We start from the raw sequence: 18,655 nt of genomic DNA on the forward strand, positions 1-18,655 counted from the left end.
CTACAGGTATGCAGTTACCATGACTACCTTTCAGACACACTACAGGTATGCAGTTACCATGACTACCTTTCAGGCACACTACAAAGCCTTTTCTCAATAAGATTTGCTCATCTCCTGCATCCTCTCTCCTCCGTCCTCTTTCGCCTACTTTTAAAAAAGGTTGAAGGTAATTGAGGAGAGGCAGCGAGGAGAGGCAGCGAGGAGAGGCAGCGAGGAGAGGGAATACATGACGTTTACAGGGGTGGATCCCAAAATACATGACGTTTACAGGAGTGGATGTCAAAATACATGACGTTTACAGGAGTGGATGTCAAAATACATGACGTTTACAGGAGTGGATGTCAAAATACATGACGTTTACAGGGGTGGATCCCAAAATACATGACGTTTACAGGGGTGGATCCCAAAATACATGACGTTTACAGGGGTGGATCCCAAAATACATGACGTTTACAGGGGTGGATCCCAAAATACATGACGTTTACAGGGGTGGATCCCAAAATACATGACGTTTACAGGGGTGGATCCCAAAATACATGACGTTTACAGGGGTGGATCCCAAAATACATGACGTTTACAGGGGTGGATCCCAAAATACATGACGTTTACAGGGGTGGATCCCAAAATACATGACGTTTACAGGGGTGGATCCCAAAATACATGACGTTTACAGGGGTGGATCCCAAAATACATGACGTTTACAGGGGTGGATCCCAAAATACATGACGTTTACAGGGGTGGATCCCAAAATACATGACGTTTACAGGGGTGGATCCCAAAATACATGACGTTTACAGGGGTGGATCCCAAAATACATGACGTTTACAGGGGTGGATCCCAAAATACATGACGTTTACAGGGGTGGATCCCAAAATACATGACGTTTACAGGGGTGGATCCCAAAATACATGACGTTTACAGGGGTGGATCCCAAAATACATGACGTTTACAGGGGTGGATCCCAAAATAAATTATGTTTACAGGGGTGGATCCCGAAATAAATGTATAAAGTGATAAAAACAAATGAAGCTAGTTAAGACATTTTACAGGTAAAACGATATGTAGCATATTGTTTTTTATTCATGGTTTTCACCTCCAATTATACAACAGCTGATTCAAAGGGAGTGTGGCAGATATCAATATTCTTCCTGGTAAAATTCACTTGTGCTTCCTCGCCAAATGAGGCTGTCGAGGAGAGGACCATCTCTCGTTTGACTACTAACAACATGACACACTCCTCGACCACCGGACCACTTATCGGTTTCTGGGTCACGGAGGAGGACCATCTCTCGTTTGACTACTAACAACATGACACACTCCTCGACCACTGGACCACTTATCGGTTTCTGGGTCACGGAGGAGGACCATCTCTCGTTTGACTACTAACAACATGACACACTCCTCGACCACTGGACCACTTATCGGTTTCTGGGTCACGGAGGAGGACGGAAAACGCAGATACCCATACTGATAGGCTCCTACCTGAAAGGAACGTGACATGGGCCATGTGGTAGGCTCCAGGCAGCAGGCCGGGGGCCATCTTGACCACAGGCTGCAGGACCATTCCAGAGTGACTCAGGCCAAAGGGGACGGGCTGACCTGCCGTCAGGGGTTTCTCCTGGGAGGGAGAGGAGTGGAGGAATGGGTCGTTAGAAACACTGCTAAAGAGCTTTCCCTCCTGCATGGAAACACTATAAATCAAATCTAATGTTATTGGTCACATGGTTAGGAGATGTTATTAGTCACATGGTTAGCAGATGTTATTGGTCACATGGTTAGCAGATGTTATTGGTCACATGGTTAGCAGATGTTATTGGTCACATGGTTAGCAGATGTTATTGGTCACATGGTTAGCAGATGTTATTGTGTAGTGAAATGCTTATGCTTCTAGATCCGACAGTGCATTAATATCTAACGGGTAATATCTAACAATTCCACAACAAAACCTAATATCTAACAATTCCACAACAAAACCTAATATCTAACAATTCCACAACAAAACCTAATATCTAACAATTCCACAACAAAACCTAATATCTAACAATTCCACAACAAAACCTAATACACACAATCTAGTAAAGGAATGGGATGAGAATATATAAGTATGAAATATATGGATGAGCAGTGACAGAGCGGCTAAGATGCAATAGATAGTGAAGGATACAGTATACAGTATATACATATGAGATGAGTAATGCGAGATATGTAAACATTATTAAAGTGGCATTATTAAAGTGACTAGTGTTACATTTATTAATGTGGCCAATGACTTCAAGTCTGTATGTCACGTTCCTGACCTGTTTTCTGTTAGTTTTTGTATGTGTTAGTTGGTCAGGACGTGAGTTTGGGTGGGCAGTCTATGTTTTCTGTTTCTATGTTGGTTAATGGGTACCTAATATGGTTCTCAATTAGAGGCAGGTGGTTTTCATCTCCTCTGATTGAGAATCATATTAAGGTAGGTGTTGTCACATTGTTTGTCGTGGGTGGTTGTCTCCTGTGTTAGTGTCTGTCTATGTTGCACCATACGGGACTGTTTCGGTTTGTTTGTTCATTTTGTTCGTTCGGTTTTTATGTAGTCATTTCCCTGTTCGTGCGTTCTTCGTGTTACATGTAAGTTCTTACGTCCAGGTTTGTCTACATTCGTTTTGTTATTTTGTTAGTTAATTCAAGTATAGTTCGTTTTTTGTCTTCGTTGTTTTGTCGTGTCTAATAAATATCATGTCTAAGTATCACGCTGCGTCTTGGTTCAATCCATGCTCCTCCTCTTCGGATGAAGAGGAAGAGGAGAACCGTTACACTGTATGTAGGCAGCCACCTCTCTGTGCTTGTGGTGGCTGTTTAACAATCTGATGGCCTCGAGATGTTTTTCAATCTCTCGGTCCCAGCTTTGATGCACCTGTACTGACCTCGCCTTCTGGATGGAAGTGGGATGAACAGGCAGTGGCTAGGATGGTTATTATTAGAGGTCGACCGATTAATCGGAATGGCCGGTTAATTAGGGCTGATTTCATTTTTGTTTTTACACCTTTATTTAACTAGGCAAGTCAGTTAAGAACAAATTCTTATTTTCAAATACGGCCTAGGAACGAGGGTTAACTGCCTTGTTCAGGGGCAGAACGACAGATTTTTACCTTGTCAGCTCAGGGATTCAATCTTGCAACCTTACAATTAACTAGTCCAAAGCTCTAACCACCTGCCTCACGAGGAGCCTGCCTGTTACGCGAATGCAGTAAGAAGCCAAGGTAAGTTGCTAGCTAGCATTAAACTTATAAAAAACAATCAATCAATCAATCATAATCACTAGTTATAACTACACATGGTTGATGATATTACTAGTTTATCTAGCGTGTCCTGTGTTGCATATAATCGATGCAGTGCGCATTCGTGGAAAAAGGACTGTCGTTGCTCCAACGTGTACCTAACCATAAACATCAATGCCTTTCTTAAAATCAATACACAGAAATATATATTTTTAAACCTGCATATTTAGCTAAAAGAAATCCAGGTTAGCAGGCAATATTAACCAGGTGAAATTGTGTCACTTCTCTTGCGTTCATTGCACGCAGAGTCAGAGTATATGCAACAGTTTGGGCCGCCTGGTTCATTGCGAACTAATTTGCCAGAATTTTACGTAATTATAACATAACATTGAAGGTTGTGCAATGTTACAGGAATATTTAGACTTATGGATGCCACCCGTTAGATAAAATATGGAACGGTTCCGTATTTCACTGAAAAAATAAACGTTTTGTTTTCGAGATGATAGTTTCCGGATTCGACCATATTAATGACCAAAGGCTCATATTTCTGTGTGTTATTATGTTATAGTTAAGTCTATGATTTGATAGAGCAGTCTGACTGAGCGGTGGTAGGCACCAACACGCTCGTAAGCATTCATTCAAACAGCACTTTCGTGCGTTTTGCCAACAGCTTTTCATCACTCGCTCTGAGACTTGCAGTAGTTGTTCCCCTTGCTCTGCATGGGTAACGCTGCTTCGAGGGTGGCTGTTGTCGATGTGTTCCTGGTTCGAGCCCAGGTAGCGGCGAGGAGAGGAATGGAAGCTATACTGTTACACTGGCAGTACTAAAGTGCCTATAAGAACATCCAATAGTCAAAGGTATATGAAATCTAAAACTTCTTACCTGGGAATATTGAAGACTCATGTTAAAAGGAACCACCAGCTTTCATATGTTCTCATGTTCTGAGCAAGGAACTTAAACGTTAGCTTTCTTACATGGCACATATTGCACTTTTACTTTCTTCTCCAACACTTTGTTTTTGCATTATTTAAACCAAATTGAACATGTTCCATTATTTATTTGAGGCTAAATGGATTTTATTGATGTATTATATTAAGTTAAAATACGTGTTCATTCAGTATTGTTGTAATTGTCATTATTACAAATACATGTTTTTGTTTTTGTTTTTTTTATATATATTTTTATATATATATATATTTTTTTTTTTTATAAATCGGTCGATTAATCGGTATCGGCTTTTTTGGGACCTCCAATAATCGGTATCGGCGTTGAAAAATCATAATCGGTTGACCTCTAGTTATTAGTACAGGAGAGGTTCTGAGAACGCATCCTTGTGGGACCCCTGTGTTGAGGATCAGTGAAGGAGGTGTTGTTTCCTACCTTCACCACCTGGGGGCGACCCGTCAGGAAGTCCAGGACCCAGTTTCACAGTGCGGGGTTCAGACCCAGGGCCCCGAGCTTAATGATGCGTTTGGAGGGTACTATGGTGTTGAATGCTGAGATGTAGTCAATGAACAGCATTCAAAAATAGGCATTCCTCTTGTCCAGATAGGATAGGGCAGTGTGCAGTGTGATGGCGATTGCATCGTCTGTGGACCTATTGGAGCTGTAAGCAAATTGGAGTGGGTCTAGGGTAACAGGTAAGGTGGAGGTGATATGATCCTTGACATGTCTCTCAAAGCACTTCAATCCACAGTTTCTGGTTAGGGAAGGTTTTAATAGTCACAGTGGGTACAACATCTCCTATACACTTCCTTATAAACTCGCTCACCGAGTCAGCGTATACGTCAATGTTATTATCTGAGTCTACCCGGAACATATCCCAGTCCACGTGATCGAAGCAATCTTGATGCATGGAATCCGATTGGTCAGACCAGTGTTGGATAGACCTAAGCATGGGCACTTCTTTTTTTAGTTTCTGCTTATAGGAAGGGAGCAACAAGATGGAGTCATGGTCAGATTTGCCAAAAGGAGGGCGGGGGAGGGCCTTGTATGCATTGCTGAAGTAAGAGTAGCAGTGGTCGAGTGTGTTACTCGCTCGTGTACGGCAATCGATATGCTGATAGAATTTAGGTAGCCTTGTTCTCAGATTAGGTCAGGTGGCAAAAGGACGTGAGTTCTTATATGTTGTTACAATTACACCATGAGTGGTTAATCATGAAACATACACCCCCGCCCTTCTTCTTACCAGAGAGATGTTTGTTCCTGTCGGGGCGATGGACTGAAAATCCCATTGGCTGTACCGACTCCAACAACATGTCCCCAGCTAGCCATGTCTCCGTGAAACAGAGTGTGTTACAATCCCGGGTATCTCTTTGGAAAGAAACCCTTGTCCTAATTTGGTCGTCTTTGTTAACTGGGGACTGGACATTAGCGAGTAATATACTCGGAAGCGGTGGGTGGTGTGCACGCAACCGAAGCTTCACTGGAAGAATGGGTGTAGCTGATGTGGCTTTCAGTGATACTAACTCATGAGTCAACACATTAGTATGGAGGACTTGGTCAATAGATACTAACTCATGAGTCAACACATTAGTATGGAGGACTTGGTCAATAGATACTAACTCATGAGTCAACACATTAGTATGGAGGACTTGGTCAATAGATACTAACTCATGAGTCAACACATTAGTATGGAGGACTTGGTCAATAGATACTAACTCATGAGTCAACACATTAGTATGGAGGACTTGGTCAATAGATACTAACTCATGAGTCAACACATTAGTATGGAGGACTTGGTCAATAGATACTAACTCATGAGTCAACACATTAGTATGGAGGACTTGGTCAATAGATACTAACTCATGAGTCAACACATTAGTATGGAGGACTTGGTCAATAGATACTAACTCATGAGTCAACACATTAGTATGGAGGACTTGGTCAATAGATACTAACTCATGAGTCAACACATTAGTATGGAGGACTTGGTCAATAGATACTAACTCATGAGTCAACACATTAGTATGGAGGACTTGGTCAATAGATACTAACTCATGAGTCAACACATTAGTATGGAGGACTTGGTCAATAGATACTAACTCATGAGTCAACACATTAGTATGGAGGACTTGGTCAATAGATACTAACTCATGAGTCAACACATTAGTATGGAGGACTTGGTCAATAGATACTAACTCATGAGTCAACACATTAGTATGGAGGACTTGGTCAATAGATACTAACTCATGAGTCAACACATTAGTATGGAGGACTTGGTCAATAGATACTAACTCATGAGTCAACACATTAGTATGGAGGACTTGGTCAATAGATACTAACTCATGAGTCAACACATTAGTATGGAGGACTTGGTCAATAGATACTAACTCATGAGTCAACACATTAGTATGGAGGACTTGGTCAATAGATACTAACTCATGAGTCAACACATTAGTATGGAGGACTTGGTCAATAGATACTAACTCATGAGTCAACACATTAGTATGGAGGACTTGGTCAATAGATACTAACTCATGAGTCAACACATTAGTATGGAGGACTTGGTCAATAGATACTAACTCATGAGTCAACACATTAGTATGGAGGACTTGGTCAATAGATACTAACTCATGAGTCAACACATTAGTATGGAGGACTTGGTCAATAGATACTAACTCATGAGTCAACACATTAGTATGGAGGACTTGGTCAATAGATACTAACTCATGAGTCAACACATTAGTATGGAGGACTTGGTCAATAGATACTAACTCATGAGTCAACACATTAGTATGGAGGACTTGGTCAATAGATACTAACTCATGAGTCAACACATTAGTATGGAGGACTTGGTCAATAGATACTAACTCATGAGTCAACACATTAGTATGGAGGACTTGGTCAATAGATACTAACTCATGAGTCAACACATTAGTATGGAGGACTTGGTCAATAGATACTAACTCATGAGTCAACACATTAGTATGGAGGACTTGGTCAATAGATACTAACTCATGAGTCAACCCACTTGGTGGCCAGGGTTATGTGTGTCCCCTTGCTACAATACCATAGTGATAGGGAACAACTGAAACGTGTCTTCTGTTGTCTTCATTTCTATCACCAGAAAGGATAATCCAGCAGTAGGGTTTAAGGCAGGAGTATTAAACTGATCCTCATTACCCATGTTGTCTAGACCAGGAGTATTAAACTGATCCTCATTACCCATGTTGTCTAGACCAGGAGTATTAAACTGATCCTTCATTACCCATGTTGTCTAGACCAGGGGTATTAAACTGATCCTTCATTACCCATGTTGTCTAGACCAGGGGTATTAAACTGATCCTTCATTACCCATGTTGTCTAGACCAGGGGTATTAAACTGATCCTTCATTACCCATGTTGTCTAGACCAGGGGTATTAAACTGATCCTTCATTACCCATGTTGTCTAGACTAGGGGTATTAAACTGATCCTTCATTACCCATGTTGTCGAGACCACGGGTATTAAACTGATCCTTCATTACCCATGTTGTCGAGACCAGGGGTATTAAAGTGATCCTTCATTACCCATGTTGTCTAGACCAGGGATATTAAACTGATCCTTCATTACCCATGTTGTCTAGACCAGGGGTATTCAACCCCCCTTGCCTTGCTCAAGGGCACCGATGTTTCAGCTATTAGGCTCTGGGATTTGAACCAGGGATTTGAACCAGCAACCTTTTGGTTACTGGCCCAACGCTCTTAACTGCTAGTCTACCTACGAATTACAACTGTTTTTCTGTTCTACCTGATAATTACTTGCACCCACATGGTGTCCCAGGTCTAAATCAGTCCCAGATTAGAGGGGAATCACCCACCTGGTGTCCCAGATCTAAACCAGTCCCAGATTAGAGGGGAAGAATTTAAGAAAGCAGTGGAACTTGCTTTGAGGTCCAGAGTTGAATTTGAGGGGTCTAAGTGTTTACCTGGAAGAAGGAAAGGTAGAGGTTGACCACTTGGAAAATAAAGTCAGGATGGAGCCTGTGGAAGTAGTCTGGTCCCATTGGTCGCCCTCGCAGGTCCAGGAAGTGAAGGTCGGTGGCCTCCTTCAGTAAGGGTGACATCACGGCCAGCCCCGCCCCTCTCTTGTGGAGCAGGAGAGCCTGCAGAAGGACCAGCTCCTACAGTAAAGACAGGGGAAGATTCAGTTCGCTTTACTATACTTTTCTTGCCACGTTCCTAATCAAACAAAATCTCAACACCCGCCCAACCTCGTTCAATTTATGGGACCTTGTGACCTCAGAGATAGATCAGTGTAATGTGATTGGTCACTCAGGAGAATGCTGCGTGTCATACCGCTGACTGGCCAATGGACTGGTGGATCTCTCTGAGAAACTCCAGCTGATTGGCTGCTTCCTGTAGCTGGCCGTCCATCAGCTGGCAGCGGATCAGTCCTGGAAAAACACCTCAGTGGCCTCACCACAACACTCAACATACAGCAAGTTCAAGGATATTGCCTTAAAACGCATAGGAAATACACTATATATACACAAAAGTATGTGGACACCACTTCAAATTAGTGGATTCGGCTATTTCAGCCACACTTGTTGCTAACAGGTGTATAAAATCGAGCACACAACCATGCAATCCCCATAGACAAACATTGGCAGTAGAATGGACCGGAATGAAGAGCTCAGTGACATTCCGGCATCGTCATAGGATGCCACCTTTCCAACAAGTCAGTTAGTCAAATTTCTGCCCTGCTAGAGCTTCCCTGGTCAACTGTAAGTGCTGTTATTGTGAAGTGGCAACGTATAGGAGCAACAATGGCTCATCGGGTGAAGTGGTAGGACACACAAGCTCATAGAACGGGACCGCCGTGTGTAAAAATCGTCTGTCGTCTGTCGCAACACTCAATACCAAGTTCCAAACTGCCTCTGGAAACAACGTCAGCACAATAACTGTTTGTCGGGAGCTTCATGAAATGAGTTTCCATGGCCGCACACAAGCCTAAGTGGTGTAAAGCTCTCCTCCATTGGACTCTGGAGCAGTGGAAATGCGTTCTCTGAAATGATAAATCACGCTTCACCATCTGGCAGTCCGACGGACTAATCTGAGTTTTGTGTGAATGCCAGGAGAACGCTACCTGACCGAATGCACAGTGCCAACTGTAAAGTTTGGTGGAGGAGGAATAATGGTCTGGGGCTGTTTTTCATGGTTCGGGCCTCTTAGTTCCAGTGAAGGGAAATCTTAACAGTACAGCATACAATGACATTCTAGACGATACTGTTGTTCCAACATTGTGGCAACAGTTTGGGGAAGGACCTTTCCTGTTTCAGCATGACAATGCCCCTGTGCATAAAGCAAGATCCATACAGAAATGATTTGTCGATATCGGTGTGGAAGAACTTGACTGGCCTGCACAGAGCACTGACCACAACCCCATCGAACACCTTTGGGATGAATTGGAATGCCGAAAGGCCAGCCAGGCCTAATCGCCCAACATCAGTGCCCGACCTCACTAATGCTCTTGTGGCTGAATGGAAGCAAGTCCCTGCAGCAATGTTCCAACATCTAGTGGAAAGCCTTCCCAGAAGAGTGGAGGCTGTTATAGCAGCAATGTTCCAACATCTAGTGGAAAGCCTTCCCAGAAGAGTGGAGGCTGTTATAGCAGCAATGTTCCATCATCTAGTGGAAAGCCTTCCCAGAAGAGTGGAGGCTGTTATAGCAGCAATGTTCCATCATCTAGTGGAAAGCCTTCCCAGAAGAGTGGAGGCTGTTATAGCAGCAATGTTCCATCATCTAGTGGAAAGCCTTCCCAGAAGAGTGGAGGCTGTTATAGCAGCAATGTTCCAACATCTAGTGGAAAGCCTTCCCAGAAGAGTGGAGGCTGTTATAGCAGCAATGTTCCAACATCTAGTGGAAAGCCTTCCCAGAAGAGTGGAGGCTGTTATAGCAGCAATGTTCCAACATCTAGTGGAAAGCCTTCCCAGAAGAGTGGAGGCTGTTATAGCAGCAATGTTCCATCATCTAGTGGAAAGCCTTCCCAGAAGAGTGGAGGCTGTTATAGCAGCAATGTTCCAACATCTAGTGGAAAGCCTTCCCAGAAGAGTGGAGGCTGTTATAGCAGCAATGTTCTAACATCTAGTGGAAAGCCTTCCCAGAAGAGTGGAGGCTGTTATAGCAGCAATGTTCCAACATCTAGTGGAAAGCCTTCCCTGAAGAGTGGAGGCTGTTATAGCAGCAATGTTCCAACATCTAGTGGAAAGCCTTCCCAGAAGAGTGGAGGCTGTTATAGCAGCAATGTTCCATCATCTAGTGGAAAGCCTTCCCAGAAGAGTGGAGGCTGTTATAACAGCAATGTTCCAACATCTAGTGGAAAGCCTTCCCAGAAGAGTGGAGGCTGTTATAGCAGCAATGTTCTAACATCTAGTGGAAAGCCTTCCCAGAAGAGTGGAGGCTGTTATAGCAGCAATGTTCCAACATCTAGTGGAAAGCCTTCCCAGAAGAGTGGAGGCTGTTACAGCAGCAATGTTCCATCATCTAGTGGAAAGCCTTCCCAGAAGAGTGGAGGCTGTTATAGAGCAAAGGGGACCAACTCCATATTAATGCCCATGATTTCAGAATGAGATGTTCGACGAGCAGGTGTCCACATACTGTTGGACATGTCATGTATTACTCACCAGAGCTATCACATTCAAAAAAGCAAAGAAGATGCACATCAACACACTGGGAAAGCAGGAGGGCTGTGTGTATGAATGTGTAGACACTAGCCCACAGTACCTACCTGCCAGGGCTGGGACACTGCTGGTGTCAAGGTTGAGAGCAGCAGAGTACCACCTGGTGGCCTCCTTAGTCTTCTTCTGTAGGGACAGAAGGTAGCCCATCTCATTGGCCACATCAGCATTCCCGGGGCCTTTAGAGTACGCCCTCTCTGTAAATGGAGTCAGCAGCTGGAGGATGTCTGGGTTGCCTCCACACTACAGACAGACAGAGGATATAACTCTATATCCAAATGGTACAGTCATATATAGATCTCTGGGTTGCCTCCACACTACAGACAGACAGAGGATATAACTCTATATCCAAATGGTACAGTCATATATAGATCTCTGGGTTGCCTCCACACTACAGACAGACAGAGGATATAACTCTATATCCAAATGGGACAGTACAGTCATACATAGATCTCTCTGGAACAGTAGATTTCATTGGGAGGCTGACATACCGATACACTTCAATATGTGAATATACTCAACATACCCCCCCCCCTCGAAGTCATGTGTTAACACAAAAACCCTGATACACAAAAACCCAGAACGTTGTGCTCCAAGGGACTGGGCTGGCCGACCCCCAGCTGGCTAAAACAACTGGTTCTATGGAAACAGAGGCCAAGGGACTGGGCTGGCCGACCCCCAGTTGGCTAAAACAACTGGTTCTATGGAAACAGAGGCCAAGGGACTGGGCTGGCCGACCCCCAGTTGGCTAAAACAACTGGTTCTATGGAAACAGAGGCCAAGGGACTGGGCTGGGCCGACCCCCAGCTGGCTAAAACAACTGGTTCTATGGAAACAGAGGCCAAGGGACTGGGCTGGGCCGACCCCCAGCTGGCTAAAACAACTGGTTCTATGGAAACAGAGGCCAAGGGACTGGGCTGGGCCGACCCCCAGTTGGCTAAAACAACTGGTTCTATGGAAACAGAGGCCAAGGGACTGGGCTGGCCGACCCCCAGTTGGCTAAAACAACTGGTTCTATGGAAACAGAGGCCAAGGGACTGGGCTGGGCCGACCCCCAGCTGGCTAAAACAACTGGTTCTATGGAAACAGAGGCCAAGGGACTGGGCTGGGCCGACCCCCAGCTGGCTAAAACAACTGGTTCTATGGAAACAGAGGCCAAGGGACTGGGCTGGCCGACCCCCAGCTGGCTAAAACAACTGGTTCTATGGAAACAGAGGCCAAGGGACTGGGCTGGCCGACCCCCAGCTGGCTAAAACAACTGGTTCTATGGAAACAGAGGCCAAGGGACTGGGCTGGCCGACCCCCAGCTGGCTAAAACAACTGGTTCTATGGAAACAGAGGCCAAGGGACTGGGCTGGGCCGACCCCCAGCTGGCTAAAACAACTGGTTCTATGGAAACAGAGGGCAAGGGACTGGGCTGGGCCGACCCCCAGCTGGCTAAAACAACTGGTTCCATGGGAAACAGAGGCCAAGGGACTGGGCTGGGCCGACCCCCAGCTGGCTAAAACAACTGGTTCTATGGAAACAGAGGCCAAGGGACTGGCCTGGGCCGACCCCCAGCTGGCTAAAACAACTGGTTCCATGGGAAACAGAGGCCAAGGGACTGGGCTGGGCCGACCCCCAGCTGGCTAAAACAACTGGTTATATGGAAACAGAGGCCAAGGGACTGGCCTGGGCCGACCCCCAGCTGGCTAAAACAAGTGTTTCCACGGAAACAGAGGCCAAGGGACTGGGCTGGGCCGACCCCCAGCTGGCTAAAACAACTGGTTCTATGGAAACAGAGGCCAAGGGACTGGGCTGGCCGACCCCCAGCTGGCTAAAACAACTGGTTCTATGGAAACAGAGGCCAAGGGACTGGGCTGGGCCGACCCCCAGCTGGCTAAAACAACTGGTTCTATGGAAACAGAGGCCAAGGGACTGGGCTGGCCGACCCCCAGTTGGCTAAAACAACTGGTTCTATGGAAACAGAGGCCAAGGGACTGGGCTGGCCGACCCCCAGTTGGCTAAAACAACTGGTTCTATGGAAACAGAGGCCAAGGGACTGGGCTGGGCCGACCCCCAGCTGGCTAAAACAACTGGTTCTATGGAAACAGAGGCCAAGGGACTGGGCTGGGCCGACCCCCAGCTGGCTAAAACAACTGGTTCTATGGAAACAGAGGCCAAGGGACTGGGCTGGCCGACCCCCAGCTGGCTAAAACAACTGGTTCTATGGAAACAGAGGCCAAGGGACTGGGCTGGCCGACCCCCAGCTGGCTAAAACAACTGGTTCTATGGAAACAGAGGCCAAGGGACTGGGCTGGCCGACCCCCAGCTGGCTAAAACAACTGGTTCTATGGAAACAGAGGCCAAGGGACTGGGCTGGGCCGACCCCCAGCTGGCTAAAACAACTGGTTCTATGGAAACAGAGGCCAAGGGACTGGGCTGGGCCGACCCCCAGCTGGCTAAAACAACTGGTTCTATGGAAACAGAGGGCAAGGGACTGGGCTGGGCCGACCCACAGCTGGCTAAAACAACTGGTTCTATGGAAACAGAGGCCAAGGGACTGGGCTGGGCCGACCCCCGACTAGCTTACCTGGTTAAATAAAGGTGAAATAAAAAATACATTAAAATAAATAAAAAGTTGCTCTTTATGTAGTGTTGTCTCTCTCGTCATGATGTGTGTTTTGTCCGATTAATCGGTATCGGCGTTGAAAAATCATAATCGGTGGACCTCTAGTTGTTACACCCCCTCCAACCCCCCTGTAGTATTTATTTTGTGTATTTAAATAGGCAGAAATTATCCTGTAGCTAATTGACCTTGGAATATGTGTTTTATTACCACAAATATTACAAAATCATGATTTAAGCGTGTTTGGTGCCTGCGTTTGTACATATCTGCAGAAGTTATCTGTCCCCCCAGTTATAATACAAGCCTACTGCTAGTCTGAGTTTACACAGTTGCAGCATAATCCTCAAAATGGCAGACTAAAATCCCAATTCTGCTATATTACACGTAACTAAAGGTCAAATAAAATAAATAAATAAAACGCATTTCATGCTAAATATTAATTTGTGGTCTAGGCTGCCACCCTTTGGACTGTTTTGGAGCTGCACTGTGCACACAGCATTCCTAGCTCACATTAGTTATAGGCTTTTTAAAATTATTTGTCAATCAAATATTGGACATGGTTTATGAAAGCATTGGAACAGAATAATGACAATTTTTCTTCAATTTTTAAAATTGTTATTAACACCACAAAGACTCAATCGTGGACACTTACGGCTGCTTTGTGTGATGTATTGTTGTCTCTACCTTCTCTACCTCCTTGCCCTTTGTGCTGTTGTCTGTGCCCAATAATGTTTGTACCATATTTTGTGCTGCTACCATGTCGTGTTGCTGCCATGTCGTGCTGCTGCCATGTCGTGCTGCTGCCATGTCGTGTTGCTGCCATGTTGTGTTGCTGCCATGTCGTGCTGCTGCCATGTCGTGCTGCTGCCATGTCGTGCTGCTGCCATGTCGTGTTGCTGCCATGTCGTGCTGCTGCCATGTCGTGCTGCTGCCATGTCGTGCTGCTGCCATGTCGTGTTGCTGCCATGTTGAGTTGCTACCATGTTGCTGCCATGTTGTATTGCTACCGTGTTGCTGCCATGTTGCTGCCATGCTGTATTGCTACCGTGTTGCTGCCATGTTGCTGGCATGCTGTGTTGTCTTAGGTCTCTCTTTATGTAGTGTGGTCTCTTGTCATAATGTGTGTTTTGTTCCATTTTTAATCCCAGCCCCCGTCTCTGCAGGAGGCCTTTTGGTAGGCGGTCATTGTAAATAAGAATATGTTCCTAACTGACATGCCAAGTTACAGTTGAAGTCGGAAGTTTACATAAACCTTAGCCAAATATATTTAAACTCAGTTTCACAATTCCTGACATTTAATCTTAGTAAAGATTCCCTGTTTTAGGTCAGTTAGGATCAACACTTTATTTTAAGAATGTGAAATGTCAGAATAATAGTAGAGAGAATTATTTATTTCAGCTTTTATTTCTTTCATCACATTCCCAGTGGGTCAGAAGTTCACATTCACTCAATTAGTATTTGGTAGCATTGCCTTTAAATTGTTTAACTTTGGTCAAATGTTTCAGGTAGCCTTCCACAAGCTTCCCACAATAAGTTGAGTGAATTTTGTCCCATTCCTCCTGACAGAGCTGGTGTAACTGAGTCAGGTTTGTAGGCCTCCTTGCTCACACACACTTTTTCAGTTCTGCCCACAAATGTTCTATAGGATTGAGGTCAGGGCTTTGTGATGGCCACTCCAATACCTTGACTTTGTTGTCCTTAAGCCATTTTGCCCCATCTTTGGAAGTATGCTTGGGGTCATTGTCCATTTAGAAGACCCATTTGCAACCAAGCTTTAACTTCCTGACTGATGTCTTGAGATGTTGCTTCAATATATCCACCTAATTTTCCAGCCTCATGATGCCATCTATTTTGTGAAGTGCACCAGTCCCTCCTGCAGCAAAGCACCCCCACAACATGATGCTGCCACCCCCGTGCTTCACGGTTGGGATGGTGTGCTTCGGCTTGCAAGCCTCCCCCTTTTTCCTCCAAACATAACGATGGTCATTATGGCCAAACAGTTCCATTTTTGTTTCATCAGACCAGAGGACATTTCTCCAAAAAGTACAATCTTTGTCCCCATGTGCAGTTGCAAATCGTAGTCTGACTTTTTTATGGCAGTTTTGGAGCAGTGGCTTCTTCCTTGCTGAGCGGCCTTTCAGGTTATGTCGATATAGGACTCGTTTTACTGTGGATATAGATGCTTTTGTACCTGTTTCCTCCAGCATCTTCACAACGTCCTTTGCTGTTGTTCTGGGATTGATTTGCACTTTTTGCACCAAAATACGTTCATCTCTAGGAGACAGAACGCTTCTCCTTCCTGAGTGGTATGACGGCTGCATGGTCCCATGGTGTTTATACTTGCGTACTATTGTTTGTACAGATGAACGTGGTACCTTCAGGCATTTGGAAATTGCTCCCAAGGATGAACCAGACTTGTGGATGTCTACAATTTTTTTCTGAGGTCTTGGCTGATTTCTTTTGATTTTTCCATGATGTTAAGCAAAGAGGCACTGACTTTGAAGGTAGGCCTTGAAAGACATCCACAGGTCCACCTCCAATTGACTCAAATTATGTCAAATAGCCTATCAGAAGCTTCTAAAGCCATGACATCATTTTCTGGAATTTTCCAAGGTGTTTAAAGGCACAGTCAACTTAGTGTATGTAAACTTCTGACCCACTGGAATTATGATACAGTGAATTATAAGTGAAATAATCTGTCTGTAAACAATTGTTGGAAAAATGACTTGTGTCATGCACAAAGTAGATGTCCTAACAGACTTGCCAAAACTATAGTTTGTTAACAAGAAATTTGTGGAGTGGTTGAAAAACGAGTTTTAATGACTCCAACCTAAGTGGATGTAAACTTCCGAATTCAACTGTAAATAAAGGTTAAATAAAATAAAAATATTCCATGGAATTAATATTAAGAAGTGTTGATTATTTGGCGTCAGGAGAGCACAGAGCATGGAGATATGCAACACAGCCTTATGTTCCTGCAACCCCCCCCCCGGTCAGCCCCCCCCCCCCCCCCCCCCCCCCCCCCGGTCAGCCCCAGGTCTTCAGGGCTAAGCCCCAGACGTTCTGAATGTCTAGTGACGTCCCATCGCACCCCAATAAACTCTAAATACTTACCAGTCTGCTGATGGGCTGGGTGAGACTGACGTGGAGACTGGGAGAGCAGGGCTCGGAGACCTCTGCTGCACTAACCAGGGCCTGCAGATGTTCCTTGGCCTACAAACATAACATAACCATCAGAGCCTAATATTGACATCTGCCAAATGCCGGCAGAATTTAGCATTGGCATATTAGATGTATATTTCACCAGCCACGCTAGCGGTTGGTCAGGGCTCCAAGCGATTCACTCACATTATTTGTGAATAAAAAGTCAACTTTGATCACATGTATAGTCAAATAAATGCTGCAGTAGCTGTTTTCAAAGTATTTCTGACGTTTTGTTTCATAGCTGCTAAATTCAAATCGCACAATGTCAAAGAACGAGGAATGGTATAGACTACCCCACCTCGCCCTGCAACTCTGCCTGACTGTGAGACTCCTTTTTAGAAGAGCTGCAACTCTGCCTGACTGGGAGACTCCTTTTTAGAAGAGCTGCAACTCTGCCTGACTGGGAGACTCCTTTTTAGAAGAGCTGCAACTCTGCCTGACTGGGAGACTCCTTTTTAGAAGAGCTGCAACTCTGCCTGACTGGGAGACTCCTTTTTAGAAGAGCTGCAACTCTGCCTGACTGGGAGACTCCTTTTTAGAAGAGCTGCAACTCTGCCTGACTGGGAGACTCCTTTTTAGAAGAGCTGCAACTCTGCCTGACTGGGAGACTCCTTTTTAGAAGAGCTGCAACTCTGCCTGACTGGGAGACTCCTTTTTAGAAGAGCTGCAACTCTGCCTGACTGGGAGACTCCTTTTTAGAAGAGCTGCAACTCTGCCTGACTGGGAGACTCCTTTTTAGAAGAGCTGCAACTCTGCCTGACTGGGAGACTCCTTTTTAGAAGAGCTGCAACTCTGCCTGACTGGGAGACTCCTTTTTAGAAGAGCTGCAACTCTGCCTGACTGGGAGACTCCTTTTTAGAAGAGCTGCAACTCTGCCTGACTGGGAGACTCCTTTTTAGAAGAGCTGCAACTCTGCCTGACTGGGAGACTCCTTTATAGAAGAGCTGCAACTCTGCCTGACTGGGAGACTCCTTTTTAGAAGAGCTGCAACTCTGCCTGACTGGGAGACTCCTTTTTAGAAGAGCTGCAACTCTGCCTGACTGGGAGACTCCTTTTTAGAAGAGCTGCAACTCTGCCTGACTGGGAGACTCCTTTTTAGAAGCGCTGCACGCATAAAACTTGGTCTAATTTACTTTAAACTGAATTGAATCTTTGCTATTTATTGGTTGTTTTTCAACGTTTGAGTTTCAACTGCTTGGGAAGAGAAGACCACGCTTCTACTAGACCCAATCACGCAGACACAAACATGACTCGAGTCACACTGCCACGGTAACGCCGTTCCCCTAAGGGATCTGTGTTCCCGCCCGCGGGACGGTTGAGCTAACGTAGGCTAATGTGATTAGTATGAGGTTGTAAGTAACACATTTCCCAGGACATAGACATATCTGATATGGGCAGAAAGCTTAAATTCTTGTTAATCTAACTGCACTGTCCAATTTACAGTAGCTATTACAGTGAAATAATACCATGCTATTGCTTCAGCAGAGTGCACAGTTACGTATTAATTAACCAAACAGGCACATTTGGGCAGTCTTGATACAACATGTTGAACATAAATGCAATGGTTCATCAGATCAGTCTAAAACTTTGCACATATACTGCTGCCATCTAGTGGTCAAAATCTAAATTCGGCCTGGGCTGGAATAATACATTATGGCCTTTCTCTTGCATTTCAAAGATGACCTCATGTTTTTTCTTTGTATTATCTTTTACCAGATATATTGTGTTATATTCTCCTACATTAATTTCACATCTCCACAAACTAAAAAGTGTTTTATTTCAAATGGTATCAATAATATGCATATCCTTGCTTCAGGTCCTGAGCTACAGGCAGTTAGATTTGGGTCATTTTAGGTGAAAATTGAAAAAAAGGGTTGGATACTTAAGAGGTTATTAAAGGGGCAGGTGAACATTTTTCTCAT

The 18,655-nt window shown here is 44.8% G+C and overlaps 1 protein-coding gene across 1 annotated transcript in view; it reads right to left on the reverse strand.

The window, feature by feature from the left end:
* LOC120050270 (tetratricopeptide repeat protein 21B-like) overlaps window positions 1–18,655 on the reverse strand; it is an 87,356-nt gene that overhangs the window by 58,684 nt on the left and 10,017 nt on the right. The window contains exons 8-12 of the mRNA XM_038996848.1: window positions 16,644–16,742; window positions 10,972–11,164; window positions 8,541–8,638; window positions 8,171–8,365; window positions 1,483–1,618 (exon numbers count right to left, since the gene is read on the reverse strand). Of these exons, the coding sequence (XP_038852776.1) occupies window positions 1,483–1,618; window positions 8,171–8,365; window positions 8,541–8,638; window positions 10,972–11,164; window positions 16,644–16,742 (721 nt within the window). The remainder of the gene's footprint in view (window positions 1–1,482; window positions 1,619–8,170; window positions 8,366–8,540; window positions 8,639–10,971; window positions 11,165–16,643; window positions 16,743–18,655) is intronic.

This window comes from Salvelinus namaycush, chromosome 7 (genome assembly GCF_016432855.1).
Source record: "Salvelinus namaycush isolate Seneca chromosome 7, SaNama_1.0, whole genome shotgun sequence".
In the NCBI taxonomy this organism is placed as follows: Eukaryota; Metazoa; Chordata; class Actinopteri; order Salmoniformes; family Salmonidae; genus Salvelinus; species Salvelinus namaycush.